The 23,968-nt window shown below is 41.9% G+C and overlaps 1 protein-coding gene across 5 annotated transcripts in view; it reads right to left on the bottom strand.

Annotated features, from left to right (window-relative positions):
• Positions 1–23,968, bottom strand: part of gphnb (gephyrin b) — a 95,255-nt gene that overhangs the window by 49,769 nt on the left and 21,518 nt on the right. For all 5 annotated transcript variants that reach the window (XM_044377445.1, XM_044377447.1, XM_044377446.1 and 2 more), the window contains exons 2-4: positions 15,321–15,399; positions 4,453–4,510; positions 4,232–4,324 (exon numbers count right to left, since the gene is read on the bottom strand). In XM_044377445.1, the coding sequence (XP_044233380.1) occupies positions 4,232–4,324; positions 4,453–4,510; positions 15,321–15,399 (230 nt within the window). The remainder of the gene's footprint in view (positions 1–4,231; positions 4,325–4,452; positions 4,511–15,320; positions 15,400–23,968) is intronic.

Genomic DNA, 23,968 nt, shown 5'->3' with positions numbered 1-23,968 from the left:
TCTTACACAATCCATGTCTCAACTGTCTGAAGGCTGGAAAATCCTTATCTGACCTGTCTCCTTCCAATCTACATCCCCCATTAGCAATCAAGATTGATTAAATCTTTGGAATCAATATGTGAATATGTCTTTTTTTTGGCCAGCTTGTCTAATTAAGCAGTTTAATGATGGATAAGTTGGTCCTACAGCTTAGGATTTTACAGAAAAACCAGTTGTTCATCATAGTTTGTACGCAACATGTGCTTGCATGATTTGGATAGTCAAGTGGGATTTTATTACATACAAATCAGCAGGGAGACATTTGGTCTCTAGAGGTTGTGGCTTTGTAAGTATCACTATCTTTGCAGGGACATGTGCAACAAATACATATGTTTGTGCATGAGTTTGTGGGTCCGCTGTTGATGCGGCACGTTCCTGACAGATAGATGGTGGAGAAGATAGTGCCTTCTCCTCCAGCTGTGTGTGTTGGGTGCCCTTGAGTTGAGTGACACTTCAAACGCACCATTAGCGAGGGAGAGGGGAGAGAAAAGACTTCAAAGGAGAAGAGCCACTGATGAGCACTGTGGGCTTGGACTCAGGAGAGAGAGAAAGAGAGAGAGAGAGAGATGGAGGGAGCGAAGAGAGATGAGGAGAAGGAAAAGAGTGTGGGAGGGACTGAGGAGGGGTGAGATAAAAACAAGAGGGAAGGAGGAAGAGCGAGAGAGAGAGAGAGAGAGGGAGGGGTGAGGCTGGATTCATACTTCATCATACATCATGTAAAGTCACTGATTGGGAGAAAAGGATATGGGTTTGTTTGATTCAGCAGTTCTTTGTGGTATGCACTCAGATGGAGTGTACAAGATGTATGATTTGAGCATACATCTTCTAATTACAGGAACAAATGGGTGAGATTTTGTCTTAATTACATGTGTATGATGAGAGTGAGGGGATTTATCACAAGGGCAGGAGAAGGACTCTAAGACTATGAGGATGTGTGTGATGAAATCACACAAAATGATATGTATTAAAAGCCTCCTCTGGCTCTTTTTGTCTGCAAAAATGCTGCATCCATGTACAAAGAAAGTAGGGAGCGCTTTCATGTCTCAGGTCAGAAATTGTTTGAAGTTGAAAATTTTGTCCTGGAGCAGACATGTCCTATACTTCCTCCACGCTTCCCGCTCTGTAGGCTACTCACCAGAAATCAATCTACTTGCCTGGGGAAGGCAATTAATGGAGCATGCAACTATTGGATGGAAACTAGCAATAGATTAACCTCCAACCCCTTACTGTGCCCTTCCTGCAGTTCAGCCTCTGTCTAAGACAGGTCTTTTTTAGCTCCTGTTGCTTTACGGCCCCCCTCCCTGATGAGCCCACTCTGTTCTGATTGGCCAGCGGGAGGCTATTTCAACAAATGGTAGTAGTATGATTTCACTTCCTTTTCTCGTTCTTTACTTGAAACAAAAACTTCTCAAATACATCCATAAATGTTCAAGCCTGAATCCGAACAAGTGGACAATGTGAACAACATATGGAACAACAAAGGCTACGGAACAGAGGCCATTTGTGGGCACACGCGAACAATCTGAAGTCATCATGAGGGAGAAGTAGAGGTAACATTGCAAACAAGGTGCTCAGAGCAGGCTAAAACCCTGGATTTTGACTTGCAGGGAGCATTTAACACACGTTCACCTCAGGTTCTGGACCTCTGACTATGTTTAACATAGACATCTGACATCATAACAGTATAAAAATGGAACGGAAAATCACAAAAAGCATGTTATCTCCTTTAAGATCCCAAATTTACAAATCAATGCAAGCAGCAGCAAATGACAACTACGGACAGTGTTTGAACTTTGTGGCACTGCATTCACATGGGTTTTCAACTACTGGTATACTGTTGTCCATCACACCCATCTATACCTCAACATACAGTATATGCTGCAAGCTATCAGAAAATATTATTGCCATAAAATGTCTCTTAAAGCAAAAGGTAAGAGGAAGAGACAAGAGATAAAGGAAATGTTTGTGGGAAAGGAGTGAAATATGTTACAAGGTGTTCAATAACAACAGCTAGCAAGGGCACCAGTATAACATGACAACACAGCTATGGAAAACCAGTAATATGTGGTAAATGAGTTACATTAGACTTAGTTACAGTTCATTTGAAATCTCCCTGAAGCGCTCATAAGGTTCGGAGCAGATTTAAGTGTCTATCAGCCAGTCTCCATGCAACAATAACAGAGATCCTGCAAAACTAGTCAATGGATGCTAATTTAAAGTGTAGCGACATGTACTGTACTACTTAATGTAAGTTTAACAAATTAAGACAATTTAAGTTAAAGTAACATTAATATTTCGGATTAATGCAATGACAAAAGTTAATGACACAAAAAGCTATTTGATTGGAGTATTGGCATTAAATTGTCCAGTTTAAATCTAAACCTGAACACAGTCGTATGTGTCTCGTACACCCTTCAAACACACAGAGACACAGAGAGATATCTTTGTCTCCAGCACACAGGGTTGAATCAGATAGCAGGTATTATCAGCGACTACAGTGTGTACGTGTCTTCCTTCTTCCAGGAAGGTTGCTGCTGTCTACCATGATTGATGAGGACCATTGATACTGCTGAGAACCACCACTCAGCCTCTGCCAAATCGTGTGAGTGTTTGTGTATCTGTGTGTGAGGTTGATTGAGTACATGTAACAGGAGGAGTACAGTGGTGTAAATCCAAAAAAAAGGTTAGCAAAGTTATTTGTTTAATGATGGCAAGTGAAGACATATGCATGGAAGAGATGAAAAAAGAAAGAGCCTCAGTGTGTATTCTTGCATGGATACACCGCAGTGTTTTGCCATCACAGTACAGTATACTGTGTGTATGCATGGAAGTACCTGTACACTTGTGTATGGTTTTATATGAATCCCGCAGTGACGATTAGCATTTAGCTTTGTTCATGTTAATGTACAGCACCCTAATGTTTCTCTTAGTGCTGACTTGCTGCAGAAACAAGGAGTCATCATAAATAGGTTAAGTTATAGTACAAATACTGAAGGGACACTAAAAACGTCACATAGAACAGTGTGTGCAACCCTTATAACCAGAGGTTGTCACTGTGGAAACATCCAACTAATATAATTCAAATAGATGTGCATAAATTAGCACAGTTAATCAGTGCAAACTATGGAGATATGTCAAAACAATGAAGCAAGAAGGAAAAAGTAGGAAATCTGATATCGTATGTATACCTTTGTACCACCTTTTCTATCAATAATCAGTGATAGAGATGCTCAACTCACCCATACTGACACCTGCCACCCATTATCTCTCAATTGCTTGCAACAAGATCCCATATTTTTTTTTAGTGAGTCAATAAGGATTTAACTTCTGCCTCTTTATTTCCCATGTGACCGTGGGGCTAATTACACTCTCTGTTAATCAGTGCTGCAACACACATGTGTAAGCAAATGTGTGTCAGCAAAAAAAAAAGGGGTTCTCTGAATAAAAGCACAAGCAGCAACAGGAGAGATCTGTCTTTCAACAGCCTTTCCTTTTAAGACCTACTGTAGCTTATACAAGTGAAGTCATCATACTTCTATTGTAGCAGCATAATATCATTTCCCCTAATATGACCACTTAGCCATAACAGTGTCCATATTTCACCTCAAGCTGTCCTCCTCTATTCTTATGTAACATTTTTTTAGCTCTATTTTAGTACTCTCAAGCTTAATTTTACAGTTTGCAGACTTTTGAAATACCGCAAACGACCTTAAATGTGACTTAGGAGCATTTTCATGACCGGGGCTTAAATAATCAGAGAGATGTCCTGAACATCAGAAAAACATATCTTAAAAAACTGATAAGCACTGGATAAGGTGTTAATGTTGGTCAGTATTTCATTTTTTTTTCATTCAAAACCGAAGCTAAGAAAAGCACTGGGTAATTTTCTTCACAAATGGGAGCAATATGTATTACACAGAACACCTCAAAATGTCCATTAACACATTGTTGTTCATGATGTATTCAACAAACCATGTACACCTCATCCCAGGTCTGCCCCTGGTGAGTGTAAAAATAATGTGCAGCACTGGGAGAAATTTAGTCAAATTTAGCTCTATCTAGTCAGATTTTGTAATTTAGCAAATGAAAAGAATGGAAAAACCCCCGGAAAAAAAGCAACACAAAATGTGCCTTTTAAATTGTCAGATAGATTCATGATTGACATATTCTAATGAAAAACATCGAAGCCCACCTCTGGTGTGACGTCTCTCGGGGCGAAGCCGGTGCCTCCGGTGGTTAGAATGAGGTTAAGTTCCTTTTCATCGCACCAATCCACCAGAGTCTCCTGTTGGTCCATAAACACACACACAAACACAGTTAGCAAAAATATGGAAATGACTGCTACAGGTAGGACTAAATAGTTAGATGGTTAGATAGAGATGATCCGTTATAGGTACATAAATACCAACATACCTTGATTTCGTCAATCTCATCCGGCACTATCTTGTAGGCCGCGATCATACCTCCCAACCTGAGACAGGAAGACAGTCATTAGATCACAGATACAGTCATTCATGTATTAGATCTCATAGATAAGATACTTTATTGAGTCCTGCAAGGAAATCTGCATTTGTCTTGCACCCATTCAGAGGTCAACTAAGGCTCTGTGGATGTTGTCAGAAGTTAGCGTCTTGCTTAACGATGCTTCAGCAGCAATGGAGAAGTTACACCCAGGTTGACCAGTTGAAGGACACTCTCTCTCTTCTCTATATAAACCATCCTGCTGCCACTAGTGGAATGTCTAAGTGTATCAGCAGATGCAAGGTGCATTTTATGACATTATCTGCTCATCTCTGTCTTTCTCTGCTAGTATTTCCTGTCGGAGTAATAAACACCCCACCCAAAAAAGAGACAGATCCCAGACATGCACCCAAAAAGCTCATCAGTGTGCTGTTTGTCTGACTGAAACATCCTTTGACCTTCAGCATCTGGCCTCACAACTGGCAAAACTTCTGAAGAAACTTGTCATCTAAGAAATGGTAAGCCTGCGAGTACACAGATGGAGAAAATATAGAAAACACACAAAGGACTGAGAGGATATAGTAAAAATGTGAGAGAAATAAAACAAAAAAGTGAAAGAGAGACATAGGAATATAGCAGAGAAAAGGAGGAAAGAGAGAATGCCCTTGAACATCCCCTCCTGAAAGGATTTTCCACAGGACAGCCCACTGGAGAGGGAGCTCTGACAAGGACAGAGCAGCTGCTGCAGCTGCTGCAGCTGAGCAGAGAGCCATAGCGACCTCCTGTGGCCATACTGAGTATCACACCCCAAAAACAACAACCCCAGGCTCAAGGTGAAGGCTCTGCACAGACACCCCTTATGTAACCCTTTTCTTTTTTTTTTAAGGAGCGCTATTTTTGGGAGACTACTGCATCATGTTTCCTCTCCGCGTCAGCCACTTAAACGCCATGATACCCTCCCTCAGACAAATACCCATAAACTCCCGAGAACATTATTCACATCATTCAGATGCTTTTACCCACACGGACGCTCTAACTCTTCACACGCTGGGTTACAAAGAGTGAATTCCGCGCCCCTGGAAATATCATTCACCAAATCCATCAGCTCTGCTCAGTTTTTCAAACTGTGCAACCGAGAAGCCAAGAGACACGCCAAGCAAGACAACAGCAAAATACTGCAGCAAGCGTGCACGGAAACGAGGCATGAAACTCAGAGGGAAGCTGTCTGGTTCTGACAAAAGAGGCAGGGAAGTCAGAGAGAATCATTTAAGGAGTACTTTTTCATAAAACACTGCACATGTAGGGCTACTCGGAGCATCCACTGACTTGTGCACACACACACACACACACACACACACACACACACACACTCCCCTGCTGACATTCCTGTGATAGCACGAGTGATTTACTTCTCTTGATGTGCTTGGGAGGGAGGAGGGTTTTGGCATCTGTGTGTGTGTGTGTGTGTGTGTGTGTGTTTATGTGTTCATGCATGTGCATTCGTCCGATTACGTGTTTGTGTGTGTGTGTGTGTGTGTGTGTGTGTGTGTGTGTGTGTGTGTCTGTGTTACACCTCGGGAGAGTAAAGGAGCTGTCAGGACAAATCACCTCTCTCCCTCTCCTGGGGTTTTTATGCCTCTCTGTTTCAGCCCAAATGAAAATATGCTCAACACAAATAACTAGGGTTCCTTCCCACCGTTTCCTAGGCAACCCCTCCTGTCTGAAGCCTCTAGTTGCTGTGTTGTTCATCGTGAGAGTGTGTGAGAGTTTGTGTGTGCCAGTGAATGTTTGTGTTTCTGTTTTTTTTGTAACTATTGGGGATGCCATTTCTGTGCGAAGGGAGCAATATGTTGTTGACTGGACTTTTTTTTTGTGTGTGTAGGTACATTTTGTTGAGGGTTTTTAAGGAGAATCTTAAAGATTTAATGTGATTTGTGTGTATGTGTGACTACATGTATGTGCATGTCAATGGATATTGATATCTATATATAGGCCTATATACACTGTGTCTACATGAATGGAGACATATGTGTGTGCATGCATATATAGATAACATCTGTAGTATTTATATACATGAATGCATAGAAACATTAAGAGTGTCATATTACAACATAGCTACATCCATGAAAACAGCCACAGAAAGATGACATGAATGAGATGAACACAGTTTGATGATACTACATGTACATTTACATGTTAAAGCACATGCAGTATCTGTATATGTACATACACTGTACAGTATACATACACATACGTGTATGTGCACACATATGTGTATATTTGTGCATGTATACGTGTGTACCTGGATGCATATATGTGAATGTATGTACAGTTACCGACATTAATGTCTGGGCAGTGTGGAGATTTTAATTATTTCAGCAAATGTTGTTTTTCTGTGACAGAAAATCTGTGACATGATTGGGAAATGTACTTCTTTGTCACAAAAAACCCCCAAATACGTTTCATATCCTTTATAAATTTGTTGTGTTTGTTTTTATCATATTTTCAAAATATGACAAAAACTGGCTGGGTCAAAAATACACATACAACAACTTACAGTACTGTAGATCATAAATATTGTCCTATAGGCGTTGAAAATTCTAAAATGTCATTTAACTTTATGAAGTTGGTTGAGTTTGCTTTTAACTGCCTGTCAGTGATTGTGATTGACTAAAGTTGATGTTTTGTGTCCATTTAAATAGGGCTTGTTTTATTGCACACATTAGATTGAGCTGCAAACATCATAATGGGGAAAGTCTGAGAAGTATGTTATGGAGTTAAAGGTGAGGCACTGGACCCTGAGAACACTGAACCTACTGTCGGGCATGGTGGTGGTAGAATGATGCTCTGGGGCTGATTTGCTGCCAGTGGAACTGGTGCATTGCAGAAAGTGGACTAAGTAATGAACAAAGAAGATTGTCTCAGGATTCTTCAGGACAACATCAAACCATCAGTTAGAAAGTTAAATCTTGGATGCAATTGGGTGTTCCAACAGGACAATTACCCTAAACACACATCAGAAGTGGTTTTGGGATGGCTAAATCAAGTTCAATTTAAAGTTCCCTCTCCACTAAAAAATGTGTTTTGCTTATTTTACTTGACTTGGATGTTTAACCTTCACTGTGCAGAAGGAAGACGTTTTCACAAGTTTCTGTGTGCTCAGTTGAACACATGTACTGTACCTACGAACATGATTGGTGACATCAAAACTAGTGAAGAAGCAAATCATGGTCCAGTATGCAACTTATACAAGTGCGATATGGAAAAACTTTAAACACCTGCAGTGCAAATACACTAAGAATGAACTTCTCAGTGAAGTTAAACTTGAAATGAACAATATTTGCATATTCATAGACTCTGGATTTTCAATCAGAGAGAAGGAACATATGTCATTTTAAAATTTTCTTATGAGAAAAAAACATATCAGATAAGATTATCAAAACAAGGCCTTCCCAAAGTAATGACCTCCATTTTGTTGAAAATATGTGGATTGCCCTGAAAAGACAAGTCCATGTAAGAAAACCAACAACTTGAATTCTACCAATTCAGCCACAAAGAAGCTTGTTGATGGCAACTAAAATCTAAACTAAACTAAACTAATTGAGGTGAAAAGGGCAAAGGGGCATGTTACTAAATACTAGCTGTGCTGTATGTATATTTTTGACCCCTTAGATTTTGTTAGTTTTACAGAAGACACACAATACATTTTGTGAATATTTTTTGTAAAAAAAAAAATTATGCACGCACTTTTTGTGTTTGTTCCAAAAAACAGCTGTAGAAATAATTATAATCCCAATCCTACATATCCCTTACAAGTAAACTTTTAAATGCAGCTTAATGTATAGGTGATATATGTGCATACTGTAAATGTCTTTTTCAGCATGTTTGGTGTCTTTGGAGATAGTGTGCCAGGTTGTATTTGGGTGTGCTTTGAACTGGGAGAAGCCTATTAGAGGGGAAAGGGCCTGCAACATTTTAATCTCTAACACCCATCTATGTCTCTTTCTACTGCAGGGGGTTATGACATATAAAGCTCTTCTTCAAACTGCAGGCCAGAGGTATAGTCAGACTGGTATAAAGGCTTTTTGCTCGAGGTGTGGACAAATCCTGATGTGGGCGGAGGTAGGTAGGAATGGAAGGGGAAGAAGAAGTGAGGCAAGGGGGGGGGGGGGGGGGGGGGGGGGGAGAACACGGCAGTAGTTTTGGCCTGAAAGCCTGGACGCCTCAGCCAAATCTCTCTATGAATAAAAGACGAGCAGAGAAGAAGAGGATAAAGAGAGGAAGACAGAACGACAGAGAAGGAGAGAGAGGCGTAGAGTGAAAAGAGCGAGAAAAAAGGAGGGATGGACTGTCAGGGGCACACTTAACGAGAGAGACGGGAAGTGTGCATGTGTGCATGTGGGCCAGCTGCAAATCTTGGTGGTTGTGGGACACTTCCAAGATGAGACCCATCTGCCGGGGTGATTTCATTAATAATACAAGCTCTTTGTACAGGGCACTCAATCTCACTCCCTCTTTCTTTCTTTCTCTTGCTTTCTAACACACACACACACACACACACACACACACACACACACACACAAACACACACACCATCCAGGGAGGAGAGGAGAGCCTTGGCCATCTCCCCTTCTCCCAGTAGTAGCATGGAGTCGAGCCCATTACAGCTGAGTTGTTGGTCCGTCCATATGTAGGAAAGCTCTCAAGGGGTCACCTCTCAACATGTTAGCTGATAGAGGGAAGGATGGAGGGATGGAGGAGGAGTGGACAAGCCCACCTCTTCAAACCCCTACCGTGATGAGAGCTCTGAGTGCTCAGCGAGGGGTTCCACTCCCATGATTCCACTCACAGGCACTAAACAACACACACACACACGCAGCCTCAGAAACACACACACACACTATAAAATATTCTGCAGACCACTCCACCCCACAAGCATTCTATTTATTTACAGAATAAATGTCACCATGGTTCAGATCTGGCATTGCTGACAGTCTCTCCTTCTCCCATTTCATTTTCCTTTATTTTCTCTACACCACACACACCACATATCAAACAGCCTTCGTATATTTAAACAACAAAGTTAGCATCGGTGGCCAAACAAGCACTGCTCATGTGTATTTCAAATACTTTCAATGTAAACTACACCTCTGTACAGATCTGTACAACCTCAGAATAATTGAGACTTTACTGACACACAACTGAGTCACAAGTATACGTGTTTTAACTTGCAAGGAGCCCCAGAGAGGAGAGTTTATCACACAAAATGCAGTTTTTGCTTTAAATGACTCATTTTGTTTGACACGTTTTTAGTTTTTTTTTCTTCTCCAAGAAAACCAATAACAATCATCTCAAACCTATAATTATTTATAGAAATTTTACATTTTAAAGCTGGTATATTGGTTGTCTGTTTATTCAAAGATGATAATTCTAGGTATTCAGTTGAGATTTACAAACAAATGTTTAACACAGAATCTATAAGCTGAAGTGAATCAACGGGCTCAACTCATGCTACTAACTAACACACCTCATATCCATGTTTACTTCTTAAATTTATTTTCTTTATTACAATAAATAAAGAATAATTTCCTGGAATATGTGTGACCATTCCAGTTTTTGTCATGGCCTATGAGCCAGTGGGGGCTTGTCTGTTTCTGTTCCCGGTTGTGCTGTGTAATCTAGTCTAAACACAGATTTGATCTCTTACATGTGGTAACTAGTCACGCAACTTTGTTTTCTGGGAATGTGTTGTTTGTGGTAGGTGGTTTAGGTCAACTAGATAACAAATATTGACATTTGAACATATCTTACATTAAGGAAGTGACATTGTCAGGTTACTCGACCCTATTGTAAGACAAGACTGTGATTGATTCTGTGATAGCATATTTTTGAAAATGTGCAGTTTTTAAATTTGTGCCTTCTATAATATACCTTACATGGCAACTACAGGAAGGTTAGGCAGATAAATCATGGTTAGGCACCTAAAACACTGGGTTAAGGTGAGGAAAGGGAAGGTTAATTGCAGGTCTGTGACAGGAGGCAAATTCCAGTCTCCTATATGAAAGTTAGACATGCTACACACCCATCAACCACCCAGACCTCCTCACGCCTAGTTTCTGCCTCAACGGATAACAGCCACATCACTTCTTGAATTACTGAATGTTGGCATAAGACTTTAACAGCCTGGTGCAGAGGCGTCCAATACAGACGTGATTACTTGGGACAGCGGCCTGTGTTACTTCCTGGTTAGAGGCGAAAGACAACAGAAACCATTAACAATCATGATAATGTATAAGCCGGTTTCATTATCAAACAAACCAGCAACAGACAGACAGACAGACAGACAGAGGCAGCACCAAAATGTTGAGAATAGTGATATAAATGTGTGTAATGATGTTCATTTTAAAGGTGATGTGATTGCTTAACGTAGCTCAGAAAAATAATGTAATTTACAACTCTACTTCATTCTTTATTATAAAAATGTTAATAAATTAGTTTTAAAAATTCATGTTATTTAGCAAATTATTGCAATAAAATACCACACTAGTATTACATGTATGACTATTACACTATACTGTAGCAGTAGTTGCAGAAGCAGTTATGGTAAAGTAGTAATAATAGTAGAGATATGAATATCAGTTATAGTGCAAGGAAGGGGAAGGATAAGAGCACTAACATTGACCATTGTATGATTATTTTCAAGAAAGTTCATCCATAATAAAAATGATTATAGTTATTCTAGTCCTTTTAAAAATGTATTCAAATATATTTTTCTGTAAGGTCCCAAGATGGACACAAAATGGAGATGTTGTGCCTAAATAGTCAACATCTTAAACCTCTATAGGCCACCAGGATGCCCCTGTAGAGCTTATCAGTGCTGTATCTCTAGCAATACAGGTTTGTGTGTGTGTGTGTGTCTTTGTCCCCTGACTGTCTCCTGACTGTGAAATTGGGCCTACTGTCACCCATCTGATTGACTCCTAGCTATTCTTAGCCATGACAATTTGTAAAATTGACAAAGGTTGTTACTACACAAGTCGCTGGAGGGCAGGGACACACAGCCAGCTCAACTGCCCGGGAGGGAGGCTCCCTCAACCTTCAACACGTAAACACACACACACACACACACATGCACGCCTGACATGCAAACACATGAATCCAAACAAAAGTACTTGCTTACACAGGAACAGCAAGGGTACATACCAAAAAAGCTGAGACACATGCAGACACAAGGACACACACTTATACACACACACACACGCACATCTGCTTCATCCGTGTGTCCTTGAGCCTTGGTATCATTTGTTTGACCCCCCTCTGTTACTCTTTCTCTTTTTTTGGCCACATATCATTTTTCTCTCCCTCTGACACACCTCTGGATGCTCCTGAATGCCAAACTGGGCAGACTGATTGATTGCGTGTGCCAGTGTGTATGTGTGTTTGTGTGCCTGAGAGACGCTGTGATTATAGTTTATGTTATGTGTCCTGCTGTGGCCCCCATACTCCCTCCCTCCTTCCCTCCCCTGCTCTTCTCCTCTCTGTGTGTCTGTCTATGTGTCTCTGTCACAGCAGCAGTGGCACATTGAGGGCACAGCGTTCCGGCTGGTCAACCTGATGGAGCCGCTGACTCGTGGTGTGGCAAGGATTAACATGGCACGGAGGATCTCGGGCCAGAGGAGGTCAGCCAGAGCACGTCTGCATCAGCTACCATCACCGCAACACAGCAGAACAGACAGGGACGCCAACACTCAACTGTGTGTCCCAGTGTCCAATTTTAATGTTTAACAGCACCCTGTTTAATTCAAGCTCAACCCTATCAGTTTAGCGGTACATAACGACTTTGTCTTTCAGTGGAGTGGACATCACATATACCCTGACTACAGAGCCTCTAACTCTGCATTCACACTGAACAATACCATTAACAATAACTTCAAGTCCATTCATTTCCTGTAGAGCTCAGCAACAAGCAAACCTAGCCAATGCACAGAACATCAACAAGCTTGTGCCAGACTAAGTTGGACACAACTGAACTGTCAATAGCCAATCACACGTGTTTTAAGTGCAAAACGCATAATTAGTTGATTCTAGTAATTGACAACGGCAAGAGAACTTTTTAGTAGCAACTTAACACCTGGTTGAAAAGCAGTGTTTCACTGCCCTCTCTGGTTTAAAGTTTTAAGCCTGTTGTTGTACCTGTAACTACACCCCACAGTGATGTCATGGGGTCCTGGAGTACACCTGTACATCACTGCGGGAAGGGGAGAGGTTAAACCACTGGAGGTCAAGATTTTAATGGGGTGTTAAATTAGTATTTAAGTTTAATCCAAAACTCCTTAGAGTGCCATGAATGCAGACCTTGTCTTGACTTGAATCCATGTATTGACTTATGTACAGTAAATACACTTCCTCAGTCAGTTTGTAACTCATAAATGCAAGTGAGGGGTGGAGAAGACAATAATTTATTGACAGACTTGTGTATTCATGTATTTGTTTTTCACCCAATGAGCAGCAATAGTCTCTCAGCTTCTTTTAGATAAAAATATTGACATTTTAATTGAATTATTATTATCTTATTATTTTTTTTGTCCAACTCTCACTGGCAATAGCATCCCTTCAATCATATAAAACAGTATTCAAAACTCATTAATAGGTTGTTAAAATCTTTGGATCACACAGAGAGCACTACATAGTTGCAACTGGATGGTCGTGCATTGTGTGATCAGTCAAATAAGGGCATCCCAACATCAACAAAGCTGCAGTGTAAACACAAGGTAATCTCAGCAATGTTAGCTCAGGACAGAAACTGAATGAGACCCCTAACCCTACCAATGAGTTGTTTGACCTTGTAATTTAAACAGCATCTTATAAAATACGTAGCTCCATGTAAAATCAATCAAAAACACACACAAACACACACATAAATGGATTAAAGCACATTCATGTGTGCACAAAAAGAGAGAAAAACCATTTCAAATGTTTGTTCCCTTTGGTAAATACTGTACATGGATGCAGCGGATCCCTAATCACTCTCGCTCTGTCTCGCATGATGCACACAACATAGCAAAACTCTCCTCACACTCCCCTCTCTGTGTCACACACACACACACACGCACACATGTGACACATACATTACACACCAGCCTTAAAATAAACATACCGTAAAGGACATGATGACAAGCATGGATCAGTCCAGGGTCCCATAGCGGGGGACTGGTGACACTCCAGTGATATCGACTGGTGTGACACTATGACAGGGTGGCGGGGCAGCTCCAGCAAATCAATGGATGTATTAAGAATGACTCGGACTACCGAGAGGAGCGTGTCTGGGGCTGCGTGTTGGGGGTCACAGTTTGTAGTGTTTGAGTCATAGGATGAGGTGGCATTTCAAAAGGCAATGTGTGATCAGTGATACAGAAAGATTGTAATTGATCAGAGCAAATGTTACTTGGAGCTATACTTATAAATCTTGGTGTCATAAAATCTGACATAAAATCTGTTTTCTGCTGCGGACTACTATAGTTGAACTCTATACACCATATGGCCAAAGGTATATGGACACATGTACTCTTGCTCTAGAGCTGTTTTCGTTGTTTCAGCAGAGTGTTTAGTTCCCATTGAGGAGATTTTTAATGCTATGACAAACAATGATATTTTAGGCAATAGAGTCTTCACAACTTTGTGGCAACAGTCTAAGGAAGGCCCTTTATTGTTTAAACGTGACAATGCTCCTGTGCACAAAGCCATACACAAACTGTTTTCCGAGTCTGGTGTGAAAGAACTTGAGAGTCACATTCAACAGCTTTGGAGCTGAAGACTTTGTGGCTGAATGGGAGCAAATCCCTGACAGCCAGGTCCCAAAATTTTGTTGAAAACCTTCCAACAAGAGAGTAGACTGTTACAGCAGTAGATAAATGCCCATAGTTTTTAAAATGAGGTGTTTGGCAATTACATATGGGTGTAATGTTTGGCTCTCCACATAGTTTTGGGCATGTATTGTCTCTTATTACATTGGTGGATGCCTGATTTTACAAAGGAATGACTTTTTTAGCGAATAGCTTGTGCTTTTTCCATTACCTTCACATTCCTCATAAAATTGTGACTTCTTGTTTTGTTTTTAAGTTACAAAGAATTTAGAAAAGTGTCATTTATTGTCACATCTATATTTTTAAGATTGCAGCTAACAGAAAACCACTTGACCACCACCTGAGTTGTCTACACTAGAAATAGGCCAAATGAGCCTTGAGGAATCCTTTCAGAGCTGCTGAAATGGCTTTTAAAGTATAATTTTTAAAGCATTTAGTGCAACTAAACAAGACACTTTTTCAAGATTTTAGTCTGTTTGGATTTTACACAAGACTGATGGAGATTGTTGTTTTCCTGTATGTTTTTCATGCTCTTTTGTCACTGATCAGATCCTTGTTACTCGAAACAACTGCTGATTTCACCTCCTTTAGCTTCTTTGAGCAAATAATGACTTATTGCAGCTACCAAGAGTCATCCTTAAACCGAAGTGTGCTGCAGCTCTTTTGTTGTTGCCATGCATGCTGGGAATTTCTCTCCATAGGGCGACACCGAGCCCCGACATGTTGTGTTGAAGAGATATTTTTAGTTTCTTAGTTACACTCTTGCACAAAAAGGCTTCCTCGCGCAAACTCACAGACACATACGCATGCAGAGAGACTGTGCAAGGGACGTCAAAAGGACTGTGCTATGGGTAAAAAAGAAACAAAACACGCATGTACATGCACACAGTGTTGCCTAAGATTTCCTTTGTCATTTCTGTCTGTGGGCTGAATAGTCTTGAAAAGGCAAGTACTCACAGGGAGGGATCATGGACGAGATCTTTGAGGTTGACGCCACTACGGTCCTCTGCAAGGTTTCGAAAACAGCTGTCACTCACTGGATACACAGAGACAGAGAGAGGCAGAAGAAAATTCAATTAGCATACTATATGAGAAGTTATAGTACAAGCATAAGCTATCTAAAATGAAATACATAAGGAATATCATCACAAATAGCTTTTGTTTCATCATAGGTATTGTTCAAAAATTCTGTGTAATAGATTCAAGCGCTTACAAGAGAAAAGGTATCCTGCTATCCAAAAACTGAAATGCTTTTACTTCCGAAAAAAACGCTTTGCAAGGTCAGTGAGTAGGAATGACTTTTGTTCTCAACGTTTAATTTCCTTTCAGCACAAACCTTTTGTCCTCTTTCTAAAAACAGTGTCATGGTAGCCATGTCTGATTATTCAGGGTGGGAAACTGCAGCTGACGACAAATGAAGAAACTGAATAAATACGACAAACTTGTTATTGTTCTTTTGAGATATGACCAAAACGACAAGAAAAGCATCCAACAGGCTCCAATTCAAGAACATATTTAAATGGAGCTATGCTATGTTTTGGACACAGGTTTGTTTTTTTACATTTCGATACATTATTTCACACCCGTGAATTTCCGAAAAAAGGTCATAATAAGGAGAATTTGGGCAAACAGGGTTAGTCCACTGTGTCTGCCGTAACTCATTACAGTACCAGTCAAAAGTTTGGACACACTTTCTCATTCAAGTGAATGGTAAGGTGTGTCCAGACTTTTGACTGGTACTGTATGTTGCCAGTCAAATATGATCACAATGTGCATAAAGGAAACACTGACATCCCAAGCTGCCCCCCCCCCTTCACTATGCACACTTTCTGATCATACTGAGTCGACATGAAGCCATACCTTCATCGTCTCAAACCTCTCCTTATAAAATCACAGTGGCCCCTTGACTGCAGAGCAGGTGCGAGCCACATGAGTCATCATAGTGATCACAGACAGATAGAGTGACGGATAGAGTAGGACAGGGAGAAAGACGAAGACATGGGGAGAGGAAAATTGGAAAAAAAAAAAAAAAACAAAGCGAGAGAAGACAGAAAGAGACAGATGAGGGGGATGAAGAGAGGGACAAGGTGTTTTGTAATCTGATGGGGCCAAACGTGAACAGGCACACTTGTGTCCGAAAATAGATGCAAAACGATGCACCGCCGGGTGATGGTGGTGGTGGTGCAGTGGGTTTGTTTCAAAAAACTTGATGCACTAGTTGTAGACAAGACTGGAAATGTCATGATGGTACTCCAATAAAGTGCCATGATCCATGAACGAGAGGAGGGGCGTGAGCGGACGGGTGAAGCAAGAATGGTGTAAAAAATGGAATAGTGGTGGCAATGGGGGAAAAAGTATAGAAAAATGAATTCAAGAGAGCTGGAGATGGAGCTGAGGGAAAATGGCAGAAAGAGGTGGATAAAAAGGGAGAAAAGTATGAAAAATAGAGAGATGGAAGGATTTTTTTTTTAAGAGCAAAGGAGGGGGAAGGGTGATGGGGAGAAAAGGAGTGCCGAGGGGGCAGCAATGTGGAGACATAGGTAAACAGAGGGTGCAGGACGTTGCTCTGGGCTCTGGCAAATAAATGGGAGAGTGCTGACATTTGCACACCGAGCCAGCTCAGAAAGAGAGAAAGAGAGGGAGAAACAAGAGAGACAGAAAGACTGCACGACGAGGAGGGGGGGGAGGGGGGGGGGGGGGGGGGTATAGCGAGAAAAAAGGTTGAGGGAGGAGAGAAAAAGGGGAGCAAGCACATGGAATACACACTATCCCTGGCTTTAGAGGGGCACTGCTGCATAAGTGCATGTGCGTGTGTGTTTGTGTGTATGTGTGCGTGAAGAGGGAACTTCCTTCAAGACTGCAGTATTCCTTACAGACACACACACACACTCACACACACACACACACACACACAGAGCCCTCCTCAGTCTTTCTCTCCCAGCTACCCCTTGATCTAAAAATAGCCGTTCCACTCTCCTACAAGAGGCAGCAACCATTCTGAACCAATCAACACGCTCTGTCAAAGGCATCGGTACCCACCACCCCTCGATGTGTGTGTGTGTGTGTGCACGCATGTGTGTGTGTGTGTGCATGTGTGCAACAAGGGGAACTCCTGACTGAAGGTAATAAAACTGCCCCTCCCCGCTGCACTGGTTCGTAGAAATGGTGTAAAGGCGATCCCTTCTTGAAGACAATAGCACGGAACAGAAACAGAAAGCGCGAGAGGGGAGAAAGCGGGGGAACAAAAAGAGGGAGAGAAAGAGTGAGAGTGGAAGAGAGGGAGATCTGGCTGCAGTTGAAACAAGCTTCAAAGGAATATTAATGTGATCCTGTGCAAGAGCTGAAGACAGGGGAAGAGAAGGGGGAAGAGGGAGGGAGGGTGAAGGAAGAGTGAGAGGGGAGGGGAGAAAGGTGCGCAAGAATTCATGACGCTGCTCCCTTTCCGCCTCTCAAGCTCCGCCCATGCACCTTTGTCCAGGTAAATCTGCAGCTTAGCTATCGTCGCCTGCACCCAAACACCGCCGTGCCTTGCATCATCTCCGTCGTCTGTCCTAAAACCCGCAATGTAGGAGCAACCTGGGATTTAATCATCAGAGCAGATGTTGACTCAGCTTCCTAACCCTGGGTGGACCAATGAGATCACCAAGCAGCAGACAAGTGCCGCTCCACTCCCAGGTCATGGTGAATGTAGCGTATGAAGACGCAATATAATGACCCCTATCCCACTCCAGAGGGTGCTATTCCCCACGGGACACAGCGAGCTAAAGGTCAATGCTACTGCATGGCTGAACGACCACTTTGAGACAGACAGCTAAGGCCAGACAGACTGATGTCAGTGCTGGTTCAGACGCTAGACTGCACGTACGTATCATGCTGCTATTCTATGGTCATTCATTTTACGACAAACAGAAGCTCATGTCTTGTTATTGCAACTTCATATTTAAGCCAGTTCATTCAATTTTCATGTCTGACATTCCTGATATTGAGCGCACCTAAGAACTGCACTTATGGCTGCATTCTTTTGCTTCAATCTGCTTTACGTTGTTTATTGCTAACACTTTTAGTTTTTTGAGTTTGTCTTTCTTTGCATGTCTCGATTAACCTTAATTGGTCAGTGCTAAATAACATAAGAAAAACAAACTGAAAAATCTTTCTATGTAAATTATAACAGTAAATTAAGAGAAATTTGGAGGATTTTGAGGACTGACTGTACATGATGTACCTGTATCTTTGATAATATATCCCATACAGATTGTATGCATTCTGTAATTCTAACAATTTTTTCAATTTAACATCTATTTTGTGATGCCTATGCCTGTATTGACTCCTATCATCTCATATTTGCCTCCACCTGTGAGTGTGTTGGAGTGCAGAAGCCTAGATATCCCCAGGCTACAGCAGTGGGAGGAGAGCAGGAGGCCTGTGCTTCAGAAGCATTACGCAGGGCAGCACCACTCACACACGGGATCTAGATGTGCACACCCTAACGCAAACATGGGCTCACACACCCTCTTAAGGGGTTAATCAATGAGGCATATCAGAGCAGGGGAGATCAGGACACAGGGGAGGACATCAAGAGACCAAAGAGAGATGAACTGATCAGGGAGGGAAAAAATGTCAATATAAAACAAAAACAAATGGAAAAAACACAAAAGGAGACATTGTCTTATAAAGAAAACCAGAGCAACATGGATGTAATATATAGACATCAGTGTGGAACAAGTGGCCAAGTCTGCTTAATGACTGCTAAACTAAATAACACCACCGCTTCTCTTTCCAATGTAGCAAAGACCAATTTATTGTTTGGCCTACAGGAAATTCAAAAACGCAGGTAGTTATTTGTCCATCTCTGCGTTCAAGTAGTGGTCAACAGTGATTGACTGTGACCACAAAGGTCAGTGCAGCTCGGTTCAAAGTTCAACAAATTTGTACTGTTGGGCCATCCCTGAAAGACACATACACAATAATAGAGGAGGCACGCTCAAAAACAGTTTTTCCGCAATAATGTGAATATGTGCACACGACACAAAGTACAGATTGAGATGTCATTAGTTTTGCAGGTTTGTGGTCATAAACAAAAGTACTGGACACTCAAATTTTGACATAATGATGGCACTAGATAAGCAGTGAGGGGCTCATCAAGTCATTCAATTCATCTTGTGTGGAACATTAATGTCTGCACCAAATTTCATGGAAATCCGTCTAATACTTCAATCCAATACTCTCTTCACTCTCGATCACAGTGGTAAACTGAAAAAGTGAAAGATGTAGCCATCCCTAGAGCCCTGCCACTAGCATGACTAAAAAATGACGGTAAGAGCTGCAGAATAGACCTATAAAATAGATGCAGCAACATGTTGTGGCAAGTGGCATTATCTCATCTCATACAGAAATGAACAATGAGATGAGACTTCTTCACCGAAAGACTTACTCTTGCTTTAGTTAGGTTTCAACGAACAAAGTAATAAATCTATAGGTAGCGTTAGCTAGGTCAGTTAGCAGAGTATCTCTTTCTGTGATACAGGTGGTTAGTTAGGAAGCCGTTAATGCCTGATTGTTTGTAGGAAATACGCTAATTAAAAAAAAAAAGTACAACAACTTTCTTTTTCTCTGCACATTTTTGTCATTAAAAACAAGCTAGCAATTTGCTAGCACATTTCCTCTAAGCCATGCCTTCAGGCATCACACTACTATCATAACCAGACAAATGAATAATATATCTCTAGAACAGCTACAAAATGGACCATGCTATTGTTTTGTCAATTGTGGTTTCCAAAGTCAAAAATGAATTTTAATTATCAACAGTCATCAAGTTTAAACAGATAAAAGAGATAGTCAGTAGCGACAAGTGGTTTGAATATGAGTCAGTTAGCAAAATTATACAACTGCTCAAAGGGTAAAACAGTTAACCTAACTTGTTTGACAAAAAAACCCAATCTTAACTCAACTCTTAAATTAAGTTTTCCAAGGTCAACAATGAACTTTTACAGTCACCTAACGTGTGGTATGGTATTGAAACTGGGATGGTCAGGTTAGTAGCAGGTACAAACAGTCTGTCTATCAAGCAGGGTAGGTACTGTCTGTCTATGGTACAAGAGGCAAGGTTAGCAAGCAGGCTAGGTGCCATCCATCTGTAATACAGTAGCTTTGCTAGCTAGCAGGTTATGGGCTGTCAGTAACTAACAAAGGCGATTCATAAACTACTATATGTTCCACTCAACCATTTCCAGGACATAAAGCAGTCAGCACTCATTATCTCCCCGGGATCCCACGCTAATGGGGATTTCCCTTATAGCAGGTCCACAGACACACACTGAACACACAACTCATATGCACTCTTTCCAAGTACATGAGCACACCTATGCACACACACACACCCATGCACACACAGCCTTGGACACCTTGCTATGGATCAGCAATTCACAACTTGTGCTACAAATCACAGTACAAGACAGAGCGGCTAGAGTTGCTTGTGCCAAAGTCTGCTTCCAGTCCAATTATGACTGTGCTTATCTATCATTATGGTACTATATCCTGCTGCTCTTAAACTACAAATACAGAAATCTGGTTGTCTTGAGTGTTTTTTGGATATTGTGAGAAGTTCTGTTCAATAAATTACAGTCCAGTTCACTAAAAACATCACCTATGTACTTAAATATTTCAACATGCACAATATGTTTAGTCAAAAATGGATCAATGCTTTGTTAAATATGCAGAGAAATTGGCAAATCCAGCAGTGGAGGGATGGCAGCTAGAGCATCGCCTTCTTCATCTGAACAGCCCACTTGGCATCTCTATTGTTTCCTGTTCTTTATCTGCTAACAGCAGTGCCAATGGCCCTCCAGCCCTGGAGAAGCTACTATGGAGGTCAAACACTGGATTGGGCTGACATCTGCTGGTAGGAGGGACAACACCTCTGCACACCAATAAGCCTCAACCAAAGTGATATCACTGCCTCCTGTCTCCTATTTTACTGGCTTGTTCTGTGTCAAATGGAAACACTGGGCCCCAGGCCTCGGATTAAATGGGCTTAATGATGAATAGAGGTATGGATCCGCCTCCAGATTGTAATGGGGTGGGGTAGACATCTGACTAGGGGGCTTTCGGTACTACAACCCCCTCCTAGCCAGGAGAGGAGAGGAGCAGTGGTGCACAAATACCAGCATCTTCATTCCATGGCAGGGTAAATTTCCAAATTAATAAAGGCTTCACGGTGCTGGGTAAAATATAGTAACAGCAATAACAGCAGATAACCTAATCTAATATAAGACCACTGTATCTTAGCAACCTTGTTAATTCTGAGAGGAGCAGTGGGGTAAGCAGCAGAAGCACCGCATCCATCATCAAAGACACACCCAGCAGCAACACACACACACACACCAATTACTCACAAACTCTCATGCACATGCTATCTTACCATTAGCCACTATCTCAATCACACTGTGATGCAGATGAATGCATACACATGTGCAGGGCTACACGCTCAGGCACATACACACAGATCCTCAGGCTTACTGTAAGCAGCCGGGAGAATGGAGGGGGTGTGGAGCGGAACAATGGGATCCTAATCGTTGGGCTGCATTTCAAAGCCTCTCCCCTCTACAACACTGTTTCTAGATAAGATTTCAAAATGCTATTTATATCCGCGGGGAAAGGAGCCAACCAGCGGCTTGATTTTCATTTATTTGAAGTCAGATCTAAATTGGGGTGGAGTTACATAATGCAAGGAGTGCGACACTCCACCTGCTACTGCCAAGTCAGCCATTGAAGAACACTACGGAGGGAAACAGCCCAAAAAAATTGCACTGGGCCCACACTATTACTGCAGCTAATAATTACTCTATCGGCTTAATAACCATCGCTTACTACACCAAAGGAGCCTGGCTCATCCGTGTGGGTACAGCAGTGGGCCGATCCGCATCTCAAATCCAAACCTACTCCAGCATAGCCAGGCCAAAATCCGGCATCCATGCTGAGCCAAGGACAAAACAACACACCACAACATGGCCCAGTCCCCCCCCCCCCCCCCCCCCCCCCCCACGCACCAGATGTGCAGGGTAGCAAGACAGAGAGGGAGAGACAGCTCTGTTCTTCACAGCTGTGTCCCAGGCAGGGCCCATCCCTGGCCCCAGCTCCCCCTAACTCTCCCCCATCCCCTGTTTCTCTGGAGAGGAGAGGCAGCTCCATCCCAGCCTGAGTAAAGAGGGAGGAGTTGAGGTGCTAGGGTGGACATGTGGAGTTGAGGGAGGGTGAGCTGGAGCCTAACCCTGTCAGGATTAAGAGACCAATTCACACTGGATGAGAGAAGGGGGGAGAGAGGGGAGCATCAGCGAGAATCTGAAAGCAAAGAGGGAGGGCAGAGGAAGAGAGGAGGGTAGGAAGGAGAGTAGTAAAATAGAGGGAAAATAGGAAGATGGGGAGAAGAGAGGGGTGCAGGGTAATGAATAAAAACACATAGGAGGGGAGCAGGCAAACGAGAGTAAAAGAAAGGAAGAATAAGTGAAAGAAAGGGGAGGGAAAATGACGGAAATAGGGAAGGGTGCGAGCAAACATGCAGGCCAGAGAGAGTTCAGCCGAGCACTGCATCCCTCCCTCTCTTTTGCCACAGATATATTGAACCATGTAAGTGCTTTGCTAGCAATGGTTTCAGCTTCTCAACAATCACAAAATGATCTGTCTGTTAACAGTGCAGACACCCACATGGGTAAGAGTTGGAGGGAAATTCATAATTTGAAAGCAACGTGTGAAGGGTCACAGATAGTTGTGCAAAATGTATGACAGAACCTTTTACACCTGGTTTTAACATGCGATCTTTATTTGGATATGTTATCTATAATGATATCTGATCATGAGCCTTCATTTACACCTGCTATTAATAAGCGTTCTCATTATCTCCATTCTGCTCACATTGCGATTGGATCTAAATATGCTAATAGGTGGGCAGAGGCAGACTTATCATGTAAAGGCAATGTCAAGCAATGGTGTTGTATGAGCTGAAAAAATAATCTGTGCTGTGGCTGTTTTCTGGGCAGAGTGAGACAGCAGGAAGCGGTGGAGTTAGGTGACCTTTTAACTTGCTGGGCAGAGTTGTTTTATCAAGAATGCAACCACACTGTACAGATTGTGTTTATGCCTGGCTGACCACCTCCAGATGTGGCTTTGCTGATCCAGTTACATTACATTACATTATAATTGCAATGCACTCTGTCTGCATTTACTGTATTAACATCTGTTTTCCCTTACCCAGATAAGATATCCAGATACAGATCGCATGTTAACACCAGGTGGATATGGGCTCTGAGACTCACAAGCTTTAATATGTCTTTGTATGCATATTTGGGAAATGTGCATACATCAAAATGTGTGTGTGTGTGTGTATGTGTGAGTGACTAATGCTAAAATGTGGATTAATCGATTAGTCAATTAGTCAATCAACAGAAAACTGATTGACAATGATCCTGACAGCTGGTGAATCATGTTAGTCATTTAATGAGCACAATTGCCTGAAAACTGTCCAGTACAACAACAGTCTATTCTTTTGGCCACTGAGAAGCTCTGCTAAAGAAGTTTGGGCTTAAGGGCCTTGTTCAAGGTCATCTGAGTGG

This window comes from Thunnus albacares, chromosome 16 (genome assembly GCF_914725855.1).
Source record: "Thunnus albacares chromosome 16, fThuAlb1.1, whole genome shotgun sequence".
NCBI classification, from domain to species: Eukaryota; Metazoa; Chordata; class Actinopteri; order Scombriformes; family Scombridae; genus Thunnus; species Thunnus albacares.
This window is presented reverse-complemented; position numbering and strand designations above follow the sequence as displayed.